Source organism: Emys orbicularis, chromosome 6 (genome assembly GCF_028017835.1).
Source record: "Emys orbicularis isolate rEmyOrb1 chromosome 6, rEmyOrb1.hap1, whole genome shotgun sequence".
Taxonomy (NCBI): domain Eukaryota; kingdom Metazoa; phylum Chordata; order Testudines; family Emydidae; genus Emys; species Emys orbicularis.
In genome coordinates, this window is record NC_088688.1 from 102379905 (window position 1) to 102402441 (window position 22537).

The 22537-nt window shown below is 45.0% G+C and overlaps 1 protein-coding gene across 6 annotated transcripts in view; it reads right to left on the reverse strand.

Annotated features, from left to right (window-relative positions):
* The window catches only part of LOC135880300 (transducin-like enhancer protein 1), a 114406-nt gene that overhangs the window by 8602 nt on the left and 83267 nt on the right, over positions 1–22537 (reverse strand). For all 6 annotated transcript variants that reach the window (XM_065406555.1, XM_065406552.1, XM_065406554.1 and 3 more), the window contains 2 exons: positions 3390–3639; positions 1354–1601 (listed from right to left, as the gene is read on the reverse strand). In XM_065406555.1, coding sequence (XP_065262627.1) covers positions 1354–1601; positions 3390–3639 — 498 coding nt within the window. The remainder of the gene's footprint in view (positions 1–1353; positions 1602–3389; positions 3640–22537) is intronic.

A 22537-nucleotide genomic window follows, 5' to 3' on the forward strand; every position in this document is an offset into this window, starting at 1 on the left:
AAATCAAATTTGTGGATCTAAACATACAAAGGGCTTTATACTTGGTGCAAATATGTGGGCCTAAATCCTAAAGAGTGACTAGGATTTGGGTACCTCCGTTTTTTTGGTGCCCACTCAGAAACACTTTAAAATAGGCCCAGAGTATGTACTCAACACTTACTGAAAATTAGGGCCATTCCTAATTTAAGCTCCATTTCCTTACAGTACCATGGATATCTACAAATTTAGTAGCAATGGACCAAAAGTTAGCTTTTCAGTGGACTACAGCATGATTATACTATAAGCTATCCCAGGCAATTCCAGATCCAGCCTCTGCATAATGGCAGAAAGGGATAACATTACCATGCCAGGCACACACATTTAGAAATGGATTCTGCCTCTAGCACATTTACTGTTTTGTCTTGAAGGCTTAAAGGAAAGTCAGTTACGGAAATGACTTATCTGGGCATTAAGTTAATCATACTCCCTGCCAACCAATCCTAAAAGAATTAGAGATTGGCTGCAAAGAGTATCACTTATTAGCATCCCAAAAAACGGACCAACTACCAAAAATAGTATCTTAAAAATATGAGAGGCGAAAACTGGGGAGGAATGGCAGAAAAAAACAGAATGCATGAAATTGTTTCAACTTTAATTTAACATTATTTATACTATGGTTAAATTAAACAAAATTTAAGAGCTGCTCCAAGCCTCGTTTAACACCTTTGGTGCATCCCAAAGCCAGTATAATCAACTGTATGCTAAAAAAAATCTCAACTGAAAAGGCCAAGATGTTACTGCACAGGAAGTTTCCCAAAGAACACATGGTCAAAAGTATAATGTCTTGTCAACACCCATTTCTCATGCACAATGGACTATTGGTATTTCATGCCTTATTGATACAGTTGGCAGCATTCACACTCTTCTAAATCATTTTTGGATAGTCCAATTTTGTTACCATTTATAAGCAGGTGATTTTCAATACTTATGTAACAAGGGTCAAGACAAGACAAAGAAACACACCTCAATACTACCCCAAAGTTTGCATTCACTCTTCATCAACCATGAAGATTAAAGTGATATATATCGGTCTGCAGTGATTTGGGGCTGATCCAAAATTCACTGAAGTCCATGGGAATTTTTATATTGACTTTAGTGGGCTTTGGATCAGGCCCTTTATGAACTGGGAGAATGTTTTCCAGGACTAGGCTGAGATCATCACTAAACTAGGATTCACTCTGTTCTCTAGACAACAGGGACTACCTACGTAACACTTTTGTCAAGAAATACATTATGTAGGAACAATAAATATATAGCTAATTATCTAAAGAGTAAGTTTAGTAAAAATCCTTTTGTAAAGTAAGAATAACTCACCTGACCAACGTCTGATTGTGCAGATCCCACACTGCAATGTTCCCATCACTACAGCAGGAAAAGCAGACCTTGGAATCGGGGCTGATAGCCAGAGCGTAGCAGGCTGGAGCAGATGATGTCAGCTCTGCTTTTATACGAGGAGTTGGTGCTGCCAGGTCCCATATGGATAATGTGCTGGCTTCCCCACCAACTATGAGGGTGCATCCATCAGGCAGCAATTTACAGGAGCGGATGTAGTTATCTCTGTTCTGTATAATACAAGCCACCTCAGTTACATTAATAAATGCCTACTGATAATAACCAATGACATGATCCATGCTGCATCCAAGTTTTAAACAGTAGGCTGTATTTTCCTGCTGCCAAAGTACACAAAATTCACCAGCAGATTCTAAATGGCTTCCATCTCCTACCTCTCACCACTGAGCAGAGAGTACAGCTGTAGAAATTAAGCTACAGTTTTCATATTGCAAGTACGGAAGCCTACTGTGTTTTGAATCTGATGGGTAGCAATTCTTACATCTCCTTACAAACTGACAGAGCCAAGCTAACAGAGCCAAGAGCTTGCTTGCTGTACAAGTGCACTCCTTCTGCTATGACTGCCAACACTGCAGGAATATTTCTGAAAGAGCAAATGACCTCTTACTTTGGCAGTGTGAAGAAACCATCTATGACAAACAGTTTGTAAGACCAATGCCGTCCTAGAGTTTTTTTTTCCTTAATCTCTATTTTGTGCTTACTATTTATAGCTACAAACGCTGCACCTTTTATGTCCTGACTGCTCTTAACCTGTTTCTTGGGACTTAAACTGGGTCTTCGTTTGTCAGCAGGGCTCTTACCACATAACTGGTTTCACATTTGTGATAATGTTGCTGACTAAAAAGTACTACGGGGAAATAGTCCAGGCTTCAGCCATTACAAGTTTTACTCCATAAATGATTGGCTGTCATGATTTCCTCACTTTAAATAGCAAAATTATTGTGATGAGAGCTCTGCAGCCGCCAAAAGGATAAAGCCTATAACTCCAAACATAAAAGAAAGCAATATTGCTATTTGTTTTGCGTTACACTTTCCTTACTACAGCAGGACAATCATTTTTTGTGGTAGCAGACCTTGCTAGCCCTGTTGTATGCAGCAATAAGACTACATAACCTACACATAGATAGCTATGAATACTGCTTCCAGGACTGCATCCTCCACATAGCACATCATATATATTCAGCAATGATATTTGATGGCTAACACTGGGATAGTAATGAAGAAGGTCACAGCAAAGCCTGACTGTATACCTTGGCTTGTACCAACACCATTGAATATTGAAAGCAAACATGCTGTTTTAAATAGGTACTATAGGGATTTATAGCTTATACCCTTAGTAGAGCACTTGCCTTCACAGTTCACATTTTACTGGTTGCCTTTCTTGCCAACCTTTTCCAGCTGGTTTTATTGGTTGTGGAGCAGAGCATGGTGTATGAAGCTTCCTGAGCTAGTTGAGCAGGCACACCCTGCCTGCTCCATGTTGTATACAGCACTGAAATCATTGTCAGCTCTCAACAGATGTACGTTTATGTTCCGAACAAGAGCAAATACATATTAAGTTTGAGACCACGCCCTGTACTGTAATCAGGCACTGTAACTACCTTCTATTTAAATGAACTGTAGCAAAAGAGAAATACTTATGGAATGTTCTAGGCATCACAGAGCAAGAATGACTGCATTCACTTTCTGTCACTTTCATCTCAACTAATGAGGAAACCCCCATTATCTGTAAGAGGGAGAACTGGGGACAATTTCCATTTAAAAGTCATCTGTCTAGTGCAGCATTTGATTGTTACTGATCATATTTGTGATGAATAAACTACGATTCTTCCTCACCACTGCCACCATTTTATTTTTAAAAATAGTTACATACCTAAAGCAGGAAACAGAACTGCCTGATATTTCCTTATAATATGAATAAAATCCAGGCCTGGAGAGCTATTTCCTTATTGAGTCTCCAAGGAGAAGTTACCCTTGTGCACAAGTTACTGTTTGCTTACCAGGCAGTCCAGCTGAGAGACAGGGCTCTTGTTGCCAGGTTGGCTAATATCCCAGACTTTGACACATCCCTTTCCCCCAGTGTACACGTGTCTTGTGGGGTTACTGATGGTAACTGCACACACTACTTCCCCATGATTCAGAGTATTGATCTGACGAGCATGGCGAGGGATTCCTGGTCCAATGAGGGCATCAGGAGGGAAAGGTACAGGCTGCATCTGACCATCTGCAGTAACGTGAAAGGAGTATGCTCTTTTTGGGAAAGAGGGAAGAGGAGAGAAAAAGACAGAAAGAGAATTAGGTCAACCATTACATTGCTGAGTTGTGAGAAATAAGAGCAACCTTTAGCAGTTCCTTTGATTGGCTAATTTTATTTTTCATATTATATCAATTTAAACTGCAGTGCCAAATGCTATAGGCACAGAAAATTTGGGATGGGACGAGACCACTCACAACAGACAGTTCCATCTCCTCTTGCATGAGAAGTAATTAGAGCAAAAAATAAAAGTGCATTAAGTGGTACGATTAACAAGTCCCCTTAAAAAAAAAAGTCTACGTCTATGAGGTCATAGCAACTAATCAATCACCTTTTAGCCTCAGGGAATTTAACCAAACACCTAGACTGCAAGTATGAACTAAATATGAGTCAACAATGTAACACTGTTGCAAAAAAAGCGATCATCATTCTGGGATGTATTAGCAGCAGTGTTGTAAGCAAGACACAACAAGTAATTCTTCTGCTCTACTCTGTGCTGATTAGGCCTCAGCTGGAGTACTGTGTCCAGTTCTGTGTGCCACATTTCAAGAAAGATGTGGACAAATTGGAGAAAGTCCAGAGAAGAGCAACAAAAATGATTAAAGGTCTAGAAAACATGACCTATGGGGGAAGATTGAAAAAATTGGGTTTGTTTAGTCTGGAAAAGAGAAGACAGAGGGGACATGATAACAGTTTTCAAGTACATAAAAGGTTGTTACAAGGAGGAGGGAAAAGAATTGTTCTCCTTAACCTCTGAGGATAGGACAAAAAGCAATGGGCTTAAATTGCAGCAAGGGAGGTTTAGGTTGGACATTAGGAAAAACTTCCTAACTGTCCGGATGGTTAAGCACTGGAATAAGTTGCCTAAGGAGGTTGTGGAATCTCCATCATTGGAGATTTTTAAGAGCAGGTTAGACAAACACCTATCAGGGATGATCTAGATCAGGGGTCTCAAACACGCGGCCCGCGGGGTTCTTTCGTGCGGCCCACCAAGCTCCCCTTGCCCCTCCGCCCACGAGCCCCCCGCCCCTCTGCCTATCCCGTGGCACCACGAGCCCCGCGCAGCTCCCTGAAGCGGCTGGAACTATGGCCCTGCGGACCCGGGCAGGGCGGGGGGGAGGGGAGTAGAGTGCTCTGTGCTCTCACTTCCAGGCACCGCCCCCCGCAGCTCCCATTGGCCGGGAATAGGGAACCGCGACCAATGGGAGCTTTGGGGGAGGTACCTGGAGGAGCAGCAAGAACAGCACATGGCGCCGTTTTCCCCTGCCCCCGGGACTCCGGCTGCTTCCTGGAGCGGAGCACAGCGGAGCGGGGCCAGGGCAGGCAAGGAGCCTGCCCTGGCCACGGTGCGCAGCGCTGCCACCCCAGAGCCGCTCTAGGTAAGCGGCTCCGGGCCGGAACCCACACCCCAACCCCCTGTCCAGAGCCCCCTGCCACATCCCACACCCCAACTCCCTGCCCTGAGCCCCCGCCACACCCTGCACCTTGACTGCACCCCTCACCCCTCCTGCACCCCACATCTCAACTCCCTGCCCTGAGCCCCTGCCGTACCCTGCACACCTCCTGCACCTCAACTCCGTCCCCTGAGCCCCCGCCACGCCCCGCACCCCTCTTGCACACCATCTGAGAACGAGTGAATTGAAACTGATGGCTGTGATGTGGAGAACAGTAGCTAAATAAAGATACATTTTTCCTTGAAAACAGTATATAGGCAGATGCCCCACATGTATTACTTTCACAATGCTCCACTAATAGTAGTTAGGGCCTAGTGTTTCTGTTATAGCTCAAATACCATTATAGGACAAAACCTTTTCACTAACTTAACACATTTTATTGCCTTGGTGAGATCCCAAATTTTGTCCTAATGTTTTTAATACATGTCTGATTCACATCACAAAGACCAATACTACCATCAACGCTGACGCCACATTTATGACAATCTCAAAAAGGCCAAAAACTGAATGAACATGGAGAGGAGAATGAACTACCTGCTCACTAATACAAATTGGGCAGTTTGAGTCACATTGTTTGGTGTTCTCCCTTATTATCCCTTTTATTTTTTCCTTAAAATATCCTTTTCATAAAAGGATGATCAAAGTGTCTACTCTATACTCCAAATACAGCCTTCCTACAGCTTCTCAGTCAGTGTAAATCAGATGAAATTCAGTATTACATGCATTCGCATTCTATCCTAAAACTATTACTCTCGGATTTTTCCGATTTGTGTTTTCTGTAGTATCATGTGCTATAACCAGGAATTGAAAAACCCACTAAAATGGGGCGAGTACGCTGACTAGGGATGGGGAGAGAATAGATAGAACAGCTGGCTCCTTCCCTTGAAGGAAAGAATTAAGCCTGAGAGCAGAGCAGCCCAGATATCACTAATGATCTTTCAGTATGGAAGGAAGGAGCGGAAGAAGAGCAGCCCACGTGCTATTATTGTTTTCTGAAAAGAGTAGAGGGAAGCAAGCTGAATTTATGTTAAGGCATGGATGTTTCTTATAGCTGACCACATGTGGTGGAATTCATACTTGAGTGAATGCACACAGGTGAATGGGTACGGATGAGCGTGAGCAAGAAACAGAATGAGGGGGCTATACTAGCCAAGAAGTGAAGGAGAGAAAGATCTTCAGGAAGATGTGTGCAAGAGAAAAATGTAGAACTGGAGGTAAAGAACAGAAGATAACATTGGGAAAGAATGAGAAAAGGATACAAGGGCATGGAGAGAAAAAGAATGGAAGGATACTCACTCCAAACAACACAATGTATATAATAGGATGGAAAAGTTGAGTAAAGCCAGCAAGGGGAAACAAGATACAAGAAAAAGCACAAGAGACAAAGTTATATTGTTGCAAGGCTTATTAAATGGGAAGTAGATTGATAATGCAAAACATAATCACAGTATTCTTTTAAATTGTCTAGGGCCTGGCTTTTGGGGCTGTGACAGCACAAGTGTTTGTCACATGCTAATAGTAGATGTTGGGAAAACTTCTGAAGCCCCCTAGTAAAATAATTTGAATATAAAATGTTCAAGTTTTATCATGGTACATTCCTTGCATAGAACTGAATATACCATTTATCTTCATGATGCTGATAGCCAGACTCATATTGCCCTCTCTCTTTTTTATTGTCTGTCTCAGGTTTGTAGCACTTCCTTTTAGTTCATTTCCTCCTTCAGGGCACAGGAACAAAGTGAACACTAGCCCTCAACAGTTAATATCGTGTAGGTGACTCCACTGGTTATATCTCCTTTCATCCAATGATTAGTTTCCATTTATAAATACCATTACTATTTGATTTAGAGGGCAGTTCTTTACTCACTCAAAAAGCCCACTGTTCTAAATACCATAATTACTGCCAACATTGTTACCCTAAAAAACAAACAAAAACAAAGGGATGAACAAAATGAGGCCCTGTGATAAAAATACTATGTGATTATGTAATTAATGACTGTCCCATAATGCATGTGCATGGGAGCAAAATTAAGGTTGCACAGCCAACCATAATTCTGGCATTTCCTAACTTTTGACTTTGCAAGCCTAATAGTGTTTTTTTACACATTGCTTTTTTAGGTGTAATTTCCCAGGTTTTTTAAAGTAATAAACTGAAAAAGCTGAAATTCCACATCAGGCTGACACCACCAGGTGTCATCAGCAGGTTTGGAATCTTTATATCTACCACACTCCACATCACTGTGCCACTTGAGCTCAGGGAGAAACGGATAGAAGGCTGTCATCCTCTATGTGGACCAGCCCTACAGTGGATTTCACAGACATTTATTGAGAGCAGAAGAATTGGAATCTTGAGTTCCATTCCAGGCTCTTGAGGGGTGTGTGATCTAGTGGGCACAGACACTTCTGTCTGTTTCCCCCAAGACTGACCCCTTCTGCTGTTCCCCCCAGCCCGTCCCCGTCCTCTTTTCCCCACCTCAGCTCCTCATTCAGTCCCATTCTTCTCACCTAGCCAGTCCCAGTCTCCACTCATAAGGCTTCTCATCCCAATCCCTGTGCTCTTGCCCAGCAAATCCTAGTCTCAACTCCTTCAGACTCCCCATTCCAGCCTCAGTCTCTATCCCTTTTCCAGTCCCAGTCTGCTTATCCAGCCAGTCCAAGCCCCCCTCACGCACTGGCTCCTTATCTGATTTGTCTCCCTGGTCTTCATGCATACCCATGATCCCTTCCCCAGTGGCTACAGTCCAATGCTTCTCCCCAGGCTCCTTATCCAATCTCACTGTCCCCCTACCACCTGACTCCTTGTCTCAAGCTCTTTGCCGAGCCAGTCCCTGCAATTTAGTTGCTAATATCTAAGAAGTCTTTATTGACCGGGTGTGATTTTTCAAAGGTTTGTAATCCCAATTTGGGCAGTTTTTCCCAGGGGTGGCAAAAGGCATAGTCCTGACATAAAGGTCACCCCTTGTCAAATTTCATGTCACCACTCCAAAGCATGGGGGTCCTTGAGTTTTTCAAAGAAAACGTCACCAGAATTTTTTAACATGTGCAAAACAATATATTTTTCCCTACCCTCATTCTCGGAAGTGACTTAATGGTTTTTCCCGAAACTTATTTTTTTTTAAATTCAGCCTGAGGCAGACATCAGGCATGGTAAATTTCAGCCCAATCGTCTGAAGTTTGGCAAAGTTAGGAGCAACTGAAACCAGGGTCTTCTAAGCAGACATGTCAGGCAATCTTAATAATAGACAGTGCTACAGTCCCAGCTATAATAAAAGCACATACAAACTAAACGAACACCACTGAAAAAGGCATTTCTTACATTCTCTAGGAAGAGATGCATTCCCCACCCATTTCCCTTTTTGGTTAATTTTTACTCTTCAAGTCTCCTCATACACAAGAGCTACGATTAACCCACAAGGATGCTGGAAACTTCTATTTGTGTATAATGGACAACAGATAGTCTGTAAGTAATTACATTAAAACGTATGACAAACAACCCCCTCCTGCCTGAAAAATAACCCTAAACATTATTTAGGTTACAAAGTCAAACTCTTTAAAGTTAGGAAATGCCAAAACTGAGGTTGCCTATGAACTATGATAAAGTTTTTAATTACATGATCACATATTTCCTGCCTGTAGTGAGTCGGTGTGGCTCCCCTCTTGCCCAGCAGAGGGAGTGCCCTTACAGACACCCAAGTGGGCGGAGCCACCGACGCCTGTTCCCACCCCCCGGAAGTCAAGGGGCGGGACAGGAAGTATAAAAGCCGGCCGCCAGAGCTCAGTGAGGCCCCAGCCACCGCAGGGAGCAGACGTGCGGCCGGGAGACCTCTGAGGCCGGAGGCCATTGCCCTAACTGGCCGGAGCTGCCCTGAGCCCACTACGAGGAGGAGCCGCCGGAGCCCCCCCCCGCTCCCGGTATTGGGAGGAGCCGTTGGAACTCCCCCGCACCAGCTGCGAAGGCGAGACGCCACCAGAGACCCTCCGCCCCTGCTGTTACCCGGGGGAGCCGCCCGAGCCCAATTACCCGGATTTCCCCGAGGAGCTGCCGGACCTGCCACCAAGCCCCGGCCGAGAGGAACCCATGCTAGTGGACTGGCCTGGACCAGGGGCCACGGACGAGATAGGCCCTGAGGGGGAACTGGGAAGTAGCCCGGGGATAGCCGACCCCGGTCAGGCTGCAGACACATATGAGCCAATGTCAGTGTGTTTCGGTCAGGATCCCCACTGATTAAGCAGCGGGTCTTCTGCCGCTGCTAGGGCTGGGACGCAGTGGAGTGGGTGGGCCTGCATCCCCCCCTGCCACCCTCACTTGTGGGTGGCAGGCTTCCCCCTCACCCAACGCTCAGGTGTAGGAGCCTGGGCTTACCCCAACTGTTATATTGTTGCTCAGCCCCTGCACCAAAGGGCCTGAGCTGTGACTGTTTGTGCCCCGCCCTGATCCAGGGTCTGGGCCTACGAAACTAACTGCCGTGTTGTTGCTCAGCCCCTGCACCAAAGGGCCTGAGCCCCTTAACTGCTGTGTTGTTGCTCAGCCCCTGCACCAAAGGGCCTGAGCCTTCCTAACTGTAATATTGTTGCTCAGCCCCTGCACCCAAGGGGCCTGAGCCTCCTAACTGTTGTATTGTTGCTCAGCCTCTGTACCAAAGGGCCTGAGCCCCCTAACTGTTGGTTTGCTCAGCCCCTGCCTGAGGGCCTGAGCCACGAACTAACTGGTTGTTTATTCCAACGCTAGTGAGTCAGTGTGGTTCCCCTCCTGTCCAGGAGGGTCGAGCCCCGGCACAAACCTTCTACACTGCCTCATTAAACACACAGGATTGTATTACAGTGGTTAGAGGCTCCAACAGAGATCAAGGCCTCATTGTGCAAGGTACAAACACATAAGAAAGATAATGCCTGTCCCAAAAAATGTAATCTACATAGACCAGGCAGACAAAGGGTGGGAGAAGAAACAAAAGGCATAGAGCAGTGAAGTGACTTGCCCAAGGTCACACAACAGGTCAGATCTAGGAAGAGAATCCAGGTATAGAATCATGACAGCTGTGAGAGGCTGCAGTTGGGCTTATATTCTCTCTCTCTCTCTCACACACACACACACACACACACACACACACACACACACACACACACACGTTTAAGTTCCAGTTGCAAATTTTTTATTACTGGTGAAAATACACAGGTATAAAGATACACATGTAAAACACAACTTGACTTTTAGATCTCATGCTGGTTTTGCAGGGCTGGCAGTTATGAAGACATCTTTTTTTTTTTACTTGTAAATTGACCAGATTTGTTCTGGCTGTGACAGAGATAAGAAACATGAAGTTCCCCACCCAAGCCATTTTTCCCCAGTCACCTTTCAGAGTAATAATCATACTTGTGCACATAATTTTTTTCCCCAATATATGAAATCTTACTTTTGAAGGTTACTGCTAAACTCCCAATATTTCCAAAACATCAGATTTTCTAATATTTCAGTTTATTTATAAATTAATATGCACAAAGTTTGTTAGTCCTGGGGAAGAGGAGGGGGCAGAGACAATATCTTCCTGTATGTGTAAAGTGCTGGACACATCATCATCATCCAATATATCACAATGATTATTCCTAGAATGCAAAATCTTGAACCTAATTTAAGGCTTGTACATTCATACCAGTGTATGTTCATTCTCTTTTAATGCAAGTAATTCAATTAATTCAATTATTAATAATACCAAACCAACAATATGCAGTGTTGTTGTAGCCATGTTGGCCCAGCATACTAGAGAGACATAGGTGAGGTAATATCTTTAATTTTAAGATTTCCCAGACCTGAGGAAGAGCTCTGTGTAAATTTGAAAGCTTGTCTCTCTCACCCACAGAAACTGGACCAATAAAAGATATGACCTCACTCATCTTGTCTCTCTAAACCAACAACATGGCATAACATCTTATTGCTTCTTCCTTTTTCTTTGAAATTTTTTTAACACTTGTGAAAATGAAGTGATCCTTCCTCGGAACAAGTACAGCACTGCCAATGGAGGTGCAAATGGCTTTATTTATTCCTCAAACACTCCTTGCAGATTTCCAAGCTACCTCTTATCTTAGTCACTGTATAAATAAAAAGAACAGGAATACTTGTGGCACCTTAGAGACTAACAAATTTATTAGAGCATAAGCTTGTTAGTCTCTAAGGTGCCACAAGTACTCCTGTTCTTTTTGCAGATACAGACTAACACGGCTGCTACTCTGAAACCTGTATAAATAAATACGACCTCTTCTGCTGCTTCTATAGAAGAACTGTATTTCCAACCCCAGGCCTACAGCCCTGGTACACAGAAAAACACACACACACACACACACACACACACACGTATTGAAGAAAAATAAAAGTGAACACAAAAGCAAAACAAAGATGATATGAAAACAAAAACACACAAACATACAGCATTAGGAGTTCATGCTCATCTTCCCAAAACATCTTTTCTAAATAAACCAGACACTTTGTCACTTATGACTATGCACTATCTCTGCCTGAATAAGTGGTAGAAGGAGAACATATTTCCTTCAATGAAGCCCAGATTAGATAAAAATTAGGGCTGTTGATTAATGGCAGTTAACTCATGTGATTAACTCAAAAAAATTGAGATTAATCGCACTGTTAAACAATTAAATACCAATTGAAATTAAATATTTTGGATGTTTTTCTACATTTTCATATATATTTGATTTCAATTATAACAGAGAATACAAGTGTATATTATTTTTATTACAAATATTTGCACTGCAAAAATGATAAAAGAAATAGTATTTTTCAATTTACCTCACAAAAGTACTATAGTGCAATCTCTGTCATGAAAGTGCATCTTACAAATGTAGATTTTTTGGTTACATAACTGTACTCAAAAACAAAACAATGCAAAATTTCAGAGCCTCCGAGTCCACTCAGTCCTACTTTTTGTTCAGCCAGTCGCTAAGACAACAAGTTTGTTTACATTTACAGGAGATAATGCTGCCCTCTTCTTATTTACAATGTCACCAGAAAGTGAGAACAGGCATTTACACGGCACTTTTGTAGCTGGCATTGCAAGGTATTTACATGCCAGATATGCTAAACATTTGTATGCCCCTTCATGCTTTGGCCACCATTCTCGAGGACATGCTTCCATGCTGATGACGCTCGTTAAAAAAATATTGTGTTAATTAAATTTGTGACTGAACTCCTTGGGGGATAATTGTATGTACCCTGCTCTGTTTTACCCCCGTTCTGCCACACATTTCATGTTATAGTAGTCTCAGATGATGACCCAGCACATGTTCATTTTAAGAACACTTTCACTGCAGATTTGACAAAACGCAATGAAGGAACCAATGTGAGATTTCTAAAGATAGCCACACCACTCGATCCAAGGTTTAAGAATCTGAAGTGCCTTCCAAAATCTGAGAGGGACGAGGTGTGGAGCATGCTTTCAGAAGTCTTAAAAGAGCAATACTCCAATACGGAAACTACAGAACCCGAACCACCAAAAAAGAAAATCAACCTTCTGATGGTGGCATCTGACTTAGATAATGAAAATGAGCACGTGTGGGTTCGGACTGCTTTGGATTGTTATCAAGCAGAACCCGTCTTCAGCATGGACGCATGTCCCCTGGAATGGTGGTTGAAGCATGAAGGGACATATGAATCTTTAGCACATCTGACATGTAAAAATCTTGCGATGCCGGCTACAACCGTGCCACAAAAACACCTTCTCACTTTCAGATGACATTGTAAACAAAAAGCGGGCAGCATTATCTCCTGCAAATGTAAACAAACTTGTTTGTCTGAGTGAATGGCTGAACAAGAAGTAGGACTGAGTGGACTTGCAGGCTCTAAAATTTTACATTGTTTTATTTTTGAATGCACTTGTATTAGGTTAATTGAAAACTACTATTTCTTTTGCTTTTTCACAGTGCAAATACTTGTAATCAAAAATAAATATAAAGTAAGCACTGTACACTTGTGTTGTATTTGAAATCAACATATTTGAAAATGTAGAAAACATCCAAAAATATTTAAATAAATGGTATTCTATTATTGTTTAACAGTGTGATTAATCGCGATTAATTTTTTTAATTGCTTGACAGCCTTAATAAAAATGGATGATTAAAACAAAAGAAAAACACCAGATATTGTTATTTAAATCAAATACATGTAAAAATTAAGAATCTGAATAAACGTATGTTAAGCTACGCAAATGTTTAAATAAATGTGTATTTTATATAATTTAGAGATTAAATAAATCTTATATATTTTATATAATAATAAAGATTAAATCAATCTTCCAGATTAGCAAAAAGATGCATCAAATTTAGTGTAAAGGCTACATTTAGTTGCAAAATGAACATGTTTTAATGGTTACCAACCAATAAGAATCAACCTTTCTTTAGGAAAATAACTAAAGTACAAACGCGAAACAAGATTAAAATCAATTATCTGAAAAAACGGTTACTCAGCTTCTCGTAACTGTTCTTCGAGATGTGTTGTTCATGTCCATTCCAATCAGGTGTGTGCGTGCGCGCATGTGCACAGTGGCTGGAAAATTTTTCCCATAGCATCATCTGTTGGGTCGATCTGGGCACCCCCTGGAGTCATGCCTTCATGGCGCTCAATACAGAGCCCTGCTGACCCGCCACCCTTCTTGCCGGCTACTCTGACAGAGGGGAAGGAAGGTGGGTATTGGAATGGACATGAACATCATATCTCGAAGAACAACAGTTACGAGAAGATGAGTAACCGTTTTTTTCTTCTTCGAGTGCTTGTTCATGTCCATTCCAATCAAGTGACTCAAGCCCAAGTTCAGGAGGCGGGGTCGGAGTTGTCCACTGATTGGAGTACTGCTCGTCCGAAGGCCACATCATTTCTGGCCTGCTGGGTAATCGCATAGTGCGTGGCGAAAATGTGTATGGAGGACCATGTCACTGCTCTGCAGATTTCTTGAGTGGGAACCTGAGCCAGGAATGCGGTTGATGAAGCCTGCGCCCTGGTGGAGTGTGCAGTGATCGGAGGTGCAGGAACACCTGCCAGGTTATAGCACTCACGAATACAGGACGCCCTGAGCTCAGACACCCTCCTGGTTATCGCTACCAGGAACACCACCTTCTAAGAGAGGTACAGCACGGAGCATGTTGCTAACGGTTCAAAGGGGGGCTCCCATGAGCCTAGAAAGGACCAAGTTGAGGTTCCAGGCAAGGACAGGCTAATGGACGTTAGGGTATAGCCTGTTGAAGCCTTTTAGGCATCGGCTGACCCTGGGGTTAGCAAACACAGAGCGGCCCTGCACACCCGGGTGGAAGGTCGAGATGGCGGCTAAGTGCACCCCTAACAAAGACAACGAGAGTCCCTCCTGCTTCAGATGGAGGAGGTAGCCCAGAATGAGCGGCACTGAAGCTAGCGTCGGGGGCAAGTGGCACTGCGCCGACCAGATTGAAAATCTCTTCCACTTGGCAAGGTATGTGGCTCTTGTACAGTGTTTCCTACTGCCAAGGAGGACCGGTCTAACTTGGTCTGAACAAGAAAGCGCCAATGATTTAACCATGGAGCTTCCACACCGTGAGATGAAGTGACTGGAGGTTTGGGTGTTGGAGACGCCCGTCATCTTGTGTGAGAAGGTCCAAGAAGAGCGGCAGGGTAATCGGGACCACATGATCAGCATCCTGTACAGCAGACAGGAGAAGATCAAGAATGAGCTCTCAGAACTGGAGACTCTCATACAATACCAACCTTCCACACAAACTTCCACGTGGCTGGACTTTACAAAAATGAGACAAGCCATTTACAATGCACACTTCACTTCTCTACAGAGGAAAAAGGACAGTAAGCTATCTAAACTCCTACCCGCCACAGGGGGCTACAACAGTGGTACCCTCAACTCATCTAACAACATTGTCAATCTTTCCAACCACACACTTAGCCCAGCAGAAGAGTCTGTCCTATCTCGGGGACTCTCTTTCTGTCCCACCATCCCCACGAACACGATACAGTTCTGCGGTGATCTGGAAGCCTACTTTCGTCGTCTCCGACTCAAGGAATATTTTCAACGCACTGACCCACAGGAACCCTCCTACCAACACTACAAGAAGAAGAACTCTGCGTGACGGTCGAAATGACAGACTGGACCTCTACATAGAGTGCTTCCGCAGACGTGCACAGGCTGAAATTGTGGACAAACAACATCACTTGTCCCATAACCTCAGCCGTACAGAACGCAATGCCATCCACAGCCTCAGAAACAACTCTGACATCAAAGGGGCTGACAAAGGAGGTGCTGTAGTCATAATGAACAGGTCGGATTATGAACAGGAGGCTGCCAGGCAACTCTCCAAGACCACATTCTACAGGCCACTATCCTCTGATCCCACTGAGGAATACCAAAAGAAACTACACCATCTGCTCAAGAAATTCCCAGCTACAGTACAGGAACAAATCTACATGGACACACCTCCAGAACCCCAACCAGGGGTATTCTATCTGCTACCCAAGATCCATAAACCTGGAAACCCTGGACGCCCCATCATCTCAGGCATTGGCACTCTTACAGCAGGATTATCTGGCTATTTGGACTCTCTCCTCAGACCCTACGCTACCAGCACTCCCAGCTATCTTCGAGACACCACCGACTTCTTAAGGAAACTACAATGCATTGGTGTTCTTCCTGAAAACACCATCCTGGCCACCATGGATGTAGAAGCACTTTACACCAATATTCCACATGAGGATGGACTACAAGCTGTCAGGAACAGTATCCCTGATGAGGCCACAGCAAGCCTGGTGGCTGAGCTTTGTGACTTTGTCCTCACCCACAACCACTTCAGATTTGGGGACAACTTATACCTTCAAGTCAGTGGCACTGCTATGGGTACCCGCATGGCCCCACAGTATGCCAACATTTTTATGGCTGACTTAGAACAACGCTTACTCAGCTCTCGTCCCCTAGTGCCCCTCCTCTACTTGCGCTACATTGATGACATCATCATATGGACCCACGGAAAGGAGGCCCTTGAAGAATTCCACCTGGACTTCAACAATTTCCACCCCACCATCAACCTCAGCCTGGACCAGTCCACACAAGAGATCCACTTCCTGGACACTACAGTGCAAATAAGTGATGGTCACATAAACACCACCCTATACCGGAAACCTACTGACCGCTATACGTACCTACATGCCTCCAGCTTCCATCCAAGACACATCACACGATCCATTGTCTACAGCCAAGCCCTAAGATACAACCGAATTTGCTCCAACCCCTCAGACAGAGACAAACACCTACAGGATCTTTATCAAGCATTTGTAAAACTACAATACCCACCTGGGGAAGTGAGGAAACAGATTGACAGAGCAAGACGGGTACCCAGAAATCACCTACTACAGGACAGGCCCAACAAGGACAATAACAGAACACCACTGGCCATCACATACAGCCCCCAGCTAAAACCTCTCCAGCGCATTATCCACGATCTACAACCTATCCTGGAAAATGATCCCTCACTCTCACAGACCTTGGGAGGCAGGCCAGTCCTCGCTTACAGACAACCCCCCAACCTGAAGCAAATACTCACCAGCAACTACACACCACACCACAGAAACACCAACCCAGGAACCAATCCCTGTAGCAAACCTCGTTGCCTACTCTGTCCCCATATCTACTCTGGCGACACTATCAGAGGACCCAACCACATCAGCCACACCATCAAGGGCTCATTCACCTGCACATCCACTAATGTTATATATGCCATCATGTGCCAGCAATTCTCCTCTGCCATGTACATTGGCCAAACCGGACAGTCCCTCCGCAAAAGAATAAATGGACACAAATAGACTCATAGACTCATAGACTTTAAGGTCAGAAGGGACCAATATGGTCATCTAGTCTGACCTCCCGCATGATGCAGGCCACAAAAGCTGACCCACCCACAACAGAATATTCCAGCCTGCGAGCCCTGCCCTATGCTGCGGAGGAAGGCGAAAAACCTCCAGGGCCTCTGCCAATCTACCCTGGAGGAAAATTCCTTCCCGACCCCAAATATGGCGATCAGCAGTACCCCGAGCATACAGGCAAGATTCTACAGCCGGATCCTCATTTTACCCGCGATGGCACGTTAATGCCTAATTGACTAAAATCACGTTATCCCTTCAAACCATTCCCTCCATAAACTTATCAAGCCTAATCTTGAAGTCAGAAAGGTCTTTCGCCTCCACCGTTTCCCTCGGAAGGCTGTTCCAAAATTTCACCCCTCTGACGGTTAGAAACCTTCTTCTAATTTCAAGCCTAAACTTCCCCACGGCCAGTTTATATCCATTCGTTCTCGTGTCCACATTACTACTGAGCTGAAATAATTCCTCTCCCTCCTTGGTATTAATCCCTTTGATATATTTAAAGATAGCAATCATATCCCCCCTCAGCCTTCTTTTGGTTAGGCTAAACAAACCGAGCTCCTCGAGTCTCCTTTCATAGGAAAGGTTTTCCATTCCTCGGATCATCCTAGTGGCCCTTCTCTGTACCCGTTCCAGTTTGAGTTCATCCTTTTTAAACATAGGAGACCAGAACTGCACACAGTACTCCAAATGAGGTCTCACCAGCACCTTGTATAACGGAAGCAGCACCTCCCTGTCCCTACTAGAAATACCTCGCCTGACGCATCCCAAAATCGCATTAGCTTTTTTCACAGCCACGTCACATTGCCGACTCATAGTCATCCTACGATCAACCAGGACTCCGAGGTCCTTCTCCTCCTCCGTCACTTCCAACCTATGCGTCCCTAACTTATAACTAAAATTCTTATTAGTCATCCCTAAATGCATCACCTTACACTTCTCACTATTAAATCTCATCCTATCCTTCTCCGAATTGGCAATACCTCCCAACTTTGTGTCATCCGCAAACTTTATCAGCCCACTCCTACATTCGGTTCCGAGGTCAGTAACGAATAGATTGAATAAAATCGGACCCAAAACCGAACCTTGAGGAACCCCACTGGTGACCTCCGTCCAACCCGACAGTTCACCTTTCAGTACTACCCGTTGCAGTCTCCCCTTTAACCAGTTTTTTATCCACCTCTGGAATTTAATATCGATCCCCATCTTTTCCAATTTAACCAATAATTCCTCGTGCGGGACAGTATCAAACGCTTTACTAAAATCGAGGTAAATTAGATCCACCGCATTTCCTTTATCTAGAAGGTCTGTTACTTTCTCAAAGAAGGAGATCAAGTTGGTTTGGCACGATCTGCCTTTCGTAAACCCATGTTGTAATTTGTCCCAATTGCCATTCACCTCAAGGTCCTCAACTACTTTTTCCTTCAAAATTTTTTCCAAGACCTTGCATACTACAGAAGTTAAACTAACAGGTCTGTAGTTACCCGGGTCACTTTTTTTCCCCTTCTTAAAAATAGGAACCACATTAGCTATTTTCCAGTCCATCGGTACCACCCCCGAGTTTACAGATTTATTAAAAATTATCGCCAAGGGGCTTGCAATTTCTCGCGCCAGCTCCTTTAATATTCTAGGATGGAGATCATCCGGTCCGCCCGATTTAGTCCCATTTAGCTGGTCAAGCTTGGCTTCCACCTCTGATACTGTAATGTCAATCGCCCCTCCTTTATTCCCCTCTGTCCCGCTCCCTCTATTCCTAAACCCTTCATTAGCCTTATTAAATACTGACGCAAAATATTCATTTAGATATTGTGCCATGCCTAGATTATCCTTAATCTCCACTCCATTTACATGCTTCAGCGGTCCCACTTCCTCTTTCTTTGTTTTCTTCCTATTTATATGGCTATAAAACCTCTTACTATTGGATTTAATTCCCCTCGCGAGGTCCAACTCTACACGGCTTTTGGCCTTTCTCACCGCATCCCTACATGCTCTGACCTCAATAAGGTAGGTTTCCTTACCGATCTGCCCCCTCTTCCATTCTTTGTACGCTTTCTGTTTTTTCTTAATCGCCCCTTTGAGACGCCCGCTCATCCAGCTAGGTCTAATTCTCCTGCCTACTAACCGTTTCCCCTTTCTCGGGATGCAGGCCTCGGACAGCTCGTGCAACTTCAGCTTGAAATAATCCCAGGCCTCATCTGCCTTTAGCTCTCTAAGTATGTTAGCCCAATCCATTTCCCTAAGTAGTTGCCTTAGTTTATAAAAGTTGGCCTTTTTGAAATCGTAAACCTTAGTCACAGTTTTATTTCTGTTAATCCTTCCATTTAGTTTAAACCGAATTAGCTCATGGTCACTCGAGCCAAGGTTGTCCCCTACTAACATTTCCTCAACTAGGTCCTCACTACTCACCAGCACCAAATCTAAAATGGCATCCCCCCTCGTCGGTTCAGCTACTACTTGCTGAAGGAATTCATCTGCTAGCACGTCTAGGAACATCTGAGCCCTATTATTGTTACTAGCATTTGTTCCCCAATCTATGTCTGGGAAGTTAAAGTCCCCCATGATCACACAGCTCTTATTAGTTTTTACTTCCTTAAAAACATTAAATAGTTCTCTGTCCGCATCCAGGCTAGATCCCGGCGGTCTATAGCACACGCCAAGCAGTATCTCAGGGGAGGCTCTAGTAGTTCTTTTACCCAGTGTAATCATTGCCCAGACAGACTCGGACATCAAGAATGGTAACATACATAAGCCAGTAAGTGAACACTTCAATCTCCCTGGTCATTCTATTACAGATTTAAAAGTCACTATCATTGAACAAAAAAACTTCAGAAACAGACTTCAAAGAGAAACAGCAGAACTAAAATTCATTTGCAAATTCAACACCATTAATCTGGGCTTGAATAGGGACTGGGAGTGGCTGGCTCACTACAGAAGCAGCTTTTCCTCTCCTGGAATTGACACCTCCTCATCTATTATTGGGAGTGGACTACATCCACCCTGATTGAAATGGCCCTGTCAACACTGGTTCTCCACTTGCGAAGTAACTCCCTGCTCTCCATGTGTCAGTATATAATGCCTGCATCTGTAACTTTCACTCTATGCATCCGAAGAAGTGAGGTTTTTACCCACGAAAGCTTATGCCCAAATAAATCTGTTAGTCTTTAAGGTGCCACCAGACTCCTTGTTGTTTTTGTAGATACAGACTAACACGGCTACCCCCTGATACTAGGGTAATTGGGGTTCCCACGGACATGTCTAGGAGAGACGTGTACCAGTGCTGATGGGGCCAGGCCGGTGCTATCAGTATGACCTGAGCTCGATCTCTGCAGATCTTGAGGAGCACCTTGTGAACGAGCGGTGGGGGGGGAAAGGCGTATAGGAGAGAACCTCCCCAGTGGAGGAGGAACGCATCCGTGCTGGAGCCCGGGCTGTGATTCCGGAAGGAGCAGAACTGCTGGGACTTCCTGTTGCGTTGCGTGGCAAATAGGTCTACCTGGGGAAAACCTTACATCTGGAAGATTGAAATTGCGACGTCCGGGCGAAGGGAAAACTCATGGCTGTGAAACAGCCTGCTGAGGTGGTCCGCCAGCCCATTCTGTACCCCGTGGAGGTATGATGCCTGCAGGTGTATCGAATGTTCTACACAAAAGTCCCAAAGCACGAGGGCTTCCTGGCACAGGGGAGAGGAGTGTGCACCCCCCTGTTTGTTGCTATAGAACATTGCTGTTGTATTGTCCATCATGACTGATACACATTGTCCGGTTAGGTAAGGAGAGAAGGTTTAGCATGCTAGGTGCACTGCTCTGAGCTCTCTGACATTGATGTGAAGACCCAGATCTGCTTGAGACCAGAGGCCTTGAGTCCTGCGGTCTCTCAGATGAGCTCCCCAGCCCAAGTCTGATGCGTCCATCACCAGTGATAGAGACGGTTGTGGGGAGGCAAAGGGAACCCCTGAGCGTCGATCCACCACAGGAGGGAGTTGAGGACCAGGCAAGGCAGGATCACGATCCTGTCCAAGCTGTCCCGGGCTAGGTGATACACTAACGCGAGCCACGACTGAAGCGGTCGAAGCCTGAGTCTGGCATGCTGCACCACGTAGGTACAGGCAGCAATGTGTCTGAGAAGTTTCAGGCAGTTTCTCGTTGTAGTGGTGGGGAACTGTCTGAAGCCTCGAATTATATCATTCAGGGCCTGAAACTTTGCCTCCGGCAGGTATGCCCTGGCTTGGGTCAAGTCCAGAACTGCCCTGATGAACTCTATCCTCTGGATGGGGGACAGAGTCAATTTTGCTTCATTTAGAAGTAGACCCAGGATGTCGAAGGTGGCTCTGATGAATCTGACCTGAGCTTCCACTTGGGTCCTGGAGTGGCCTTTGATCAGCCAGTTGTCGAGATACAGAAACACCTGTACCTGGTGCCTTCGCAAGAATGCGGCGACGACTGCCATGCACTTGGTGAAGACTCAAGGTGCTGCTGACAGGCTGAACGGGAGGACTGTAAATTGGTAGTGGGTACTGTTGACCACAAACCTGAGGTACTTCCTGTGGGGCTGAGTGATTGCGATATGAAAATATGCATCCTTCAAGTCGAGGGCGGCATACCAGTCTGCTAGATCCAGCGAGGAGATGATGGAGGCCAAGGAGACCATGCGGAACCTGAGTTTCTTCACAAACTTGTTGAATTCTCACAAGTCCAGGATAGGCCTGAGGCCGCCTTTGGCTTTTGGTATTAGGAAATACCGGGAATAAAAGCTCTCACCCCTGTGTTCCTGAGGAACTTCCTCCACTGCCCCTAGCGATAGAAGCAACTGCATCTCCTGGATAAGGAGCTGCTTGTGAGAAGGGTCCTTGAAGAGTGACAGGGAAGGAGGGTGGAAGGGCACAGAATTGGATGAAGTATCCCCTCTCTACCGTGCGGAGCACCCAGCGGTCCGACCTGATACAGGACCATGCACGGTAGAAAGGAGACAGTCAGGAGGAAAAGTTACACTGGGGTAGATCCAGTCTCTGATCTGGTGCGCCATCCTCAACCGCGCCTTCAAAAGACCCGTTTAGGGCCAGAAGGCAGTTTGGGTTGGCCAGAGCCCTGGCCTGAAGACAGGTGTTGTCTCCTCCTGCCACTCCTGTTCCTCCTCCGAGAGCCGTCCTGTCGGTTCTGCTGATGGAATCTCGGAAGAGGTTGCGGCTGGAAGTGTCTCCGCTGTGTGGCTGGAGTACGCAGACCCAATGATTTGAGGCTGGCTCGTGAGTCTTTCAGGCTGTGCAGTCTCTTGTCTGTCTTTTCAGAAAAGAGTCTCACCCTCAAATGGGAGGTCCTGAATACTCTGCTGGACCTCATAAGGGAGCCCTGAGACTTGGAGCCAGTAGCCATGAGCCTAGTGGCAACATCTGCACCGTCCAACATGGCCTGGAGGGAAGCCCAGGAGACTAGCTTCCCCTCCTCAATGAAGGCTGAGAACTCGGCTCAGGAGTCTGAAGGGAGGAGCTCCGTAAATTTGACCATCCCTGCAGAGGTGTTATAAGAGTACCTGCTGGCGATGGCCTGCTGGTTC